The following is a 5,602-nucleotide window of genomic DNA, read 5'->3' as shown; positions in this document are numbered from 1 at the left end:
GAGTGTATAATAAAGGGTTCAGAGGTAACAGGAGAGAAGCCATCCTCTAGGTACCAAACATATGTGATGCCAGTGCCACTGGTTATGGTGGTACTAATGTTAACAGAGGCATTAATAGCAACTGGGTTGGGGAAGGCATAAGGCTTTAGAAGCCCGATGCTTTCAATGAACTCCACTGTCCTGTTAGCAGTTGCACATCCCAGCATGTTGGTGGCTTTCAGATAGACCGTGTAGTTTCCAGCTTCTAGGATGCTCAAGGAGAAGGTTTTCCCAGCGAAGGTCTGCACAGCAGTGCCATCCCTTTGGGCTACCCAGCTGTAAGAGATGTTGGTTCCCTCTCTCACCACTGCCTGCAAATGGAGTGTTCTGTTAGTTGGGAAATAGGTGTCCTCCACCAGGTCACTGCTAGCCACCTGCAGGCCTTCAATCTGCTCCAGGACATAGACATAGATGCTGTCCTGCAACGAGCTGATCTTGTTCTCTGCTGTCACGATGACATTGAACGTGCCCACGGACCGGAACGTGTAGGATATTGTGGAGTAGCCCTGGATGGGAGTGCAGCGATCACAATGGCGGTGCCAGCCACCAGCGTGGCCACGAAACTCACCGACCCATTTAATGGCACCACTGTCCTGCTGGCATTGATGGTCAGCCCCTGGAGCCGTCGCTTCACTGTGACCTCCACGGTGGTCTCATTAAAGCTCACCTCATTCCTGCCCATCACACTAATAGTGTAGTGGCCTGTGTTGTTGTAGGAGTGGGTAGCAATCTGCCCAGGCTGGGTAGTGCCATCTCCAAAGTCCCAGCAGTAGCTCACTTTGGTTCCATTCATGCTGGCAGAGAACAGGTAGATCTGGTTCAGCTCCAAGACATTTGTCCCATTATATTCAATCTTTGCTACCCCAACTGGCTCCTGGACTTCCACAAACGCTGTGTCATTGTTGAAAGAGACGTTGTTGGACACAGTCACCGTGACCAGGAAGACCCCTGTGTTCTTGTAGGTGTAGGTCACCTCAGTCCCACTCGACCTAGTGGACTCATTGTTCCCGAAATCCCAGCGGTAGCGGTACTGGTACAGAGGCACAGCACTGACCTGGAAGCTGCTCTCTTCACCAAGCCTCACAAACTGCTTGGAAGGGAGAAGGGTGACATTGACTATCTCTGGCTCCACACAGACGCTGGTGAAATAGTGGGCCTTGTTAAAGCTGCTTGAGAGAGTCAGGGAGAGGGGGAAGGTCCCGCTGCGGGTGAAGTTGTGCATCACCACAGGGTCCCCCCTGATCGTCACATTGGAGGAACCATCTCCAAAGGTCCAATCAAAGATGTATTCCTCAGGATTGCCCGTCACGTAGGCAGTGAGCTGCACATCCGGGTGCTCCAGGATGCAAGAAGCAGGTTCTATTTTGAGCACTTCCAGGACAAATATCCGAACGGGCACGGTTTGGGAGACAGAGTTCACAGGATTCACAGCCGTCACGTTGACAGTGCAGTTGATGTCCTTTATGTACACGTGTTCCACCACTGGCACCTGAGTCCTCAGCACCGTCCCGTCCCCCATGTCGAATATCCAGGTGATGCTGTCCCCCGTGTGCACCGAGGCGTTGAGGGTCACGGATGCTCCCAGCTCTGCTGCCTCATCCGCAGAAACCTGGAGCCCCGTTATCTCCTCAAACACTTGGTAGCACTCGACTGTCTCCACGCTGCTGATGGTGTTGTTGGCTGTCACGGTGACGTTGTACACCCCTCTCCGGGGGTAGCTGTATGTCGCTGTGGACTGGCCGGCTGTGAACAGTGAGGACCCGTCCCCAAAGTCCCAGGTGTACAGGACACCATAAGGAGATGGCAGTGGGTTGGCTCTGAAGGTGACCGGGCGGCTCACAACTAGAACATCCTCCTCTGCTTCCATCTTCACATCAATCAGGTAACTGTGGATGTGAACCGGGGTCAAGTGGGTGAGGTTCTCAAACTGGTTTGACACAAGAACCACCAGGGCATATTCTCCTGCATTCAGAAAGAGCAGATAAAGACCAGTCGTGAGGACATGCTTGGGCAACAGCTTGTGGCACAGAAATGCCTGAGCCCCTTCTTCCCCCCAAGAACCATACCTGGGTCTTGGTAGACGTGTGAAACATTGTGCTCAATTACAACCTCATGGACACTGGGATCAGGAACAAGGAAAGATTTGTTGTAGGGAGGTTTGAACAGGTACGTCTCCTGGATGCCATCTCCAAAATCCCACCTGGAGAAACATGCAGACCACGTTACACTGCATAGCATAGAGGAACCCTGGCCTGGCCTAGGGCTATCTTTCAGGCTCAGGGCTGGGGTTTCCAGAGAGAACATAGGAAGCATAATGTCAAGTATCAAAGCAGGAGCTGCAAAACTGTCACTTTGAGAGGAGAACAGCACTGGTAAGAAGAGGAGGAACCCAACATTAAAGCAGTGTTGCAATCCCTTAAAAGAAAAGCATTTCAGCCTGAACCAAAGGTCCCAGCCAGTGTGACTGAACCACACTTGCAGGGACTTCAAATTAACTGGACAGGAGTTGAGAAATGGGCCCTGGGAAGAGAAAGAGTGCAGGCAAGTCTGGTAAGCTATGCACAGCAAGACCCTGAGTTGGGGCAACTTGCAAAGGACTCACAGGAACATAGCATCCACAGCTGAATCAACCTGAACTCTTGCTGTAAGCTCCACGGTGCTGTTCTGAGGCAGGACTGGCAGGACACCCAACACCGTCAGGTTCTTCATCTTATTCATCATCTCCACAGTGACATTGTAATTGACTGTAAAGTTACTGACGTGGTTGGAGGCGGTGAGCTGGGGAGGACAGTGGGACAAAGAATGCATCTGGGACCACCTTGCTGTGCTGCCCTCTCCTGAGACTGGGGCTTCACTGTGCTGAGGGGGTCCCACCAGCAGGCACGCAGCTGAGGTCAGAGAAGAGCAGCCTGAACGGCACTGGAGATCAGCACAGATGGGAAAGTCACCTACCTGGTGAAGTCATCTCTTGCTGGAACCACCACATCTTCAGCACTAAAGCCAGCCCAAGGAAGGACTGATTCTACAGCAAGAGGACAAGGAGAAGAGCAGCTCATCCTGAGACTCCTCTGGCTCTGAACATGCCAGTTACCCTTTTGCCTGCTCCACACTGTCTCCAGCTGCAGAGCCCAGGCACTTGCTGGCACCAAGGGGACAACAGCCACCCTTAGGACAGTCCTTGGGACAGTGGCAGATGCGTGGCTCCAAGCACAGAGAGTGGGGATGGGAGACTCATAAAACCAAGCACACCACGGGCAGCTCCAGCATCGCGGGTGCAGTGGGCACAGAGAGAGAGAGCAAAGTTGGGCAGAGGAGGGAAAAGGGAGGCAAGAGACTGAAGAGACAAGACAGAAGTAGAGCAGGATCCTCAAGGTTATCTAGGTTTGTAACACTGACACGGCACCTAATGAAGAAGCATCTTGCCAGCTCCTCACCTGCAGGAGAGCTGAGCTGCTGACAGAAGGGATCCTTCACACCCAGTTGAACAGAGACCTCCCACCCCAACAGATAACAGAGTTTGTGTCTAGGCTCTGTGGGTCTCTTACACTGAACCCAGTGGGCTCCAGACTAACACCACCCTCTCAGCAACGTAAGTGGAAGCAATCCAGGCTGTCAGCACAGGCCTTCACCCAGCAAATTAGTGCTGCCCAGAGAATGCTGCACCAAGCAGGTTAGTGGCAGCGTGCCCTCGAGCTGGGCTGGCTCTCTGCAGGAAGCCAGCAGTTACCCTGCAAAGGGACCAAGCAGCTTGGAGCCAGACCAGGACTCTGCATAGCAGAACAGGGCATGACACAGAAGGATGTTCTGGCCAGAGATACTGTTCCACAAGAGACACCTCCCTCTGCCCAGCCTCTCTGCTCTATCCTCCTTCTGGGGTCCTGACAAAACCCAAGCTCCAGTGTGCACCAGCAGAAAGAGAACAGGACATAGACCAGATGAGTTTGTGGCAGAAGCTCTGTCCTGCCTACGAAAGTCTTATGTTTGCATCCTGGCTCTGCCTGGTTCTGAATCCACATCTGCCTGCCAAAGCACGGGCCAGAACCCCGCAGTGGGGCTCCCTGCCTCATTCCTGCTGGAGGAATAAGGACAGACACTCCATGAACAGAAGGAGAACATGGAGAAAGAAGAAAGCAAAGACAAGGAAGACAGGGAAGTCAGCTCTAATGGAAGAACAGGAAGAAACTACGTGCAAGAGCAGCTCAGTGAGAAGTAGCAGACAAGCTCATTAGGTGCATAGTGGAAACCTCAACTCTGCCTTCTCCTCTCCCTGCTGCTTTTCCTGCTTAGTCTGTGGGATGAGATGGAAACCCAGGATTGAACTGGTATGATGGGAAAGGCCTTGGCTTACCGAAAGCTTGTACACAGCTGGGCTTTGGTAGATAACGTTGAAGACAATATTGTAAAAAGTGAAAGATGGTTTATCATCTACTGTCCATCGGAAAGTCACATCTGAGCCAGCTTCTATCACTGGGATGTAGCTCTGAAAAGCAGGAGAACATTTCACACCAGTGCAAGAGAACAGCATGCACAGCACTTCCCAGGAGATCTCCAGCTGAACTGGAGAGGGAGCAGAGCCAGGCTGGGAAGCATCAACTACTGTAAGACAAGACCCTCAGAGCATGACACAAAGGTGCCAGATCATCTCTGCCTTTGCTGCTGGTAAAGACATGCAGCCCCTGACTCCCTAGATCAACAGCAGAGCAGGGAGCAGACCCCATGCTGCCCGATCCCATTCCCTAGGGCTCTGCTCTTGTGATCAGGTCTTTCTTGCTGGCTAAAAACTCGTCTGACAGCTTTACAGAAACAACTCAGCTTTAGCTACACCTCTAAGCCAAGTGTCTGAGCCTTCCTTGTCCATGACCCAAAGGCCGTAATGCCCTGCACTGGACAGGGTAGGCTCCCTCCTCACTCCTACAGTGCCTCCTGAGCAGATCATGGTAGCCAGGAAGGGTGAGACCAACAGGCATTGCAGGCACAGAGTTCTGCCATAAGCAGCCAGAGCTTGAGTGCAGCATTTCACAGACACCCATGGGCAGTTCCTGCTCAGGTTCCAAGGGCTTTGCTGTAGCTCTGAGGACAGAGGACTGCAGGAAAACAGACTGCAAACACCAGAGTAACTCCAGGACTTGGATGGACGGGTGGATGAAACCTTTTCACAGCTTCAACCAGCTGATGTAAGGATTTAGTAGAGCAAGTCTAAAGGAATAACCACCTTGACAAGTCAGAAGAAGTTAAACGCTGGCCTTTCAGAACACCTCCAGCCTCCTGTGGAACTGGAAAGCAGTTTGCAGGAGGAACTGCCTTACCTCTGAGGGAATTCAACCTACAGCTGAGCTGCTTCCTGCTGGAGAGCACCAGTGCTTTCTGCCACATGCCCCTGTCTGCAGCAGCGCTGTCTGCGTGGCCTGGGAGCTGGCGCTTAGCAGCAAGCAGTGCTACACCCCACCCGTGTGGAGCTGAGCCCCAACCTCCTCTTCAGCCACACACCCCGCTGGTGCCAAGGGCTAAAACCACTGCTGAGGGATGAAACACAGCAGTAAGCACTCACCACTCGTGTGTCCAG

At 52.7% G+C, this 5,602-nt stretch overlaps 1 protein-coding gene across 1 annotated transcript in view; it reads right to left on the bottom strand.

Moving 5' to 3' along the window:
• The window catches only part of LOC104407309 (polycystin-1-like), a gene marked incomplete at both ends in the record, with an annotated part of 47,586 nt that overhangs the window by 29,906 nt on the left and 12,078 nt on the right, over positions 1-5,602 (bottom strand). The window contains 5 exon segments of the mRNA XM_010016556.1: positions 1-571; positions 574-2,001; positions 2,106-2,239; positions 2,642-2,817; positions 4,388-4,519. The exon segment at positions 1-571 is cut by the window's left edge and continues 1 nt beyond it. Coding sequence (XP_010014858.1) covers positions 1-571; positions 574-2,001; positions 2,106-2,239; positions 2,642-2,817; positions 4,388-4,519 — 2,441 coding nt within the window.

This window comes from Nestor notabilis, unplaced genomic scaffold (assembly GCF_000696875.1).
Source record: "Nestor notabilis isolate BGI_N333 unplaced genomic scaffold, ASM69687v1 scaffold18470, whole genome shotgun sequence".
NCBI classification, from domain to species: domain Eukaryota; kingdom Metazoa; phylum Chordata; class Aves; order Psittaciformes; family Psittacidae; genus Nestor; species Nestor notabilis.
This window is presented reverse-complemented; position numbering and strand designations above follow the sequence as displayed.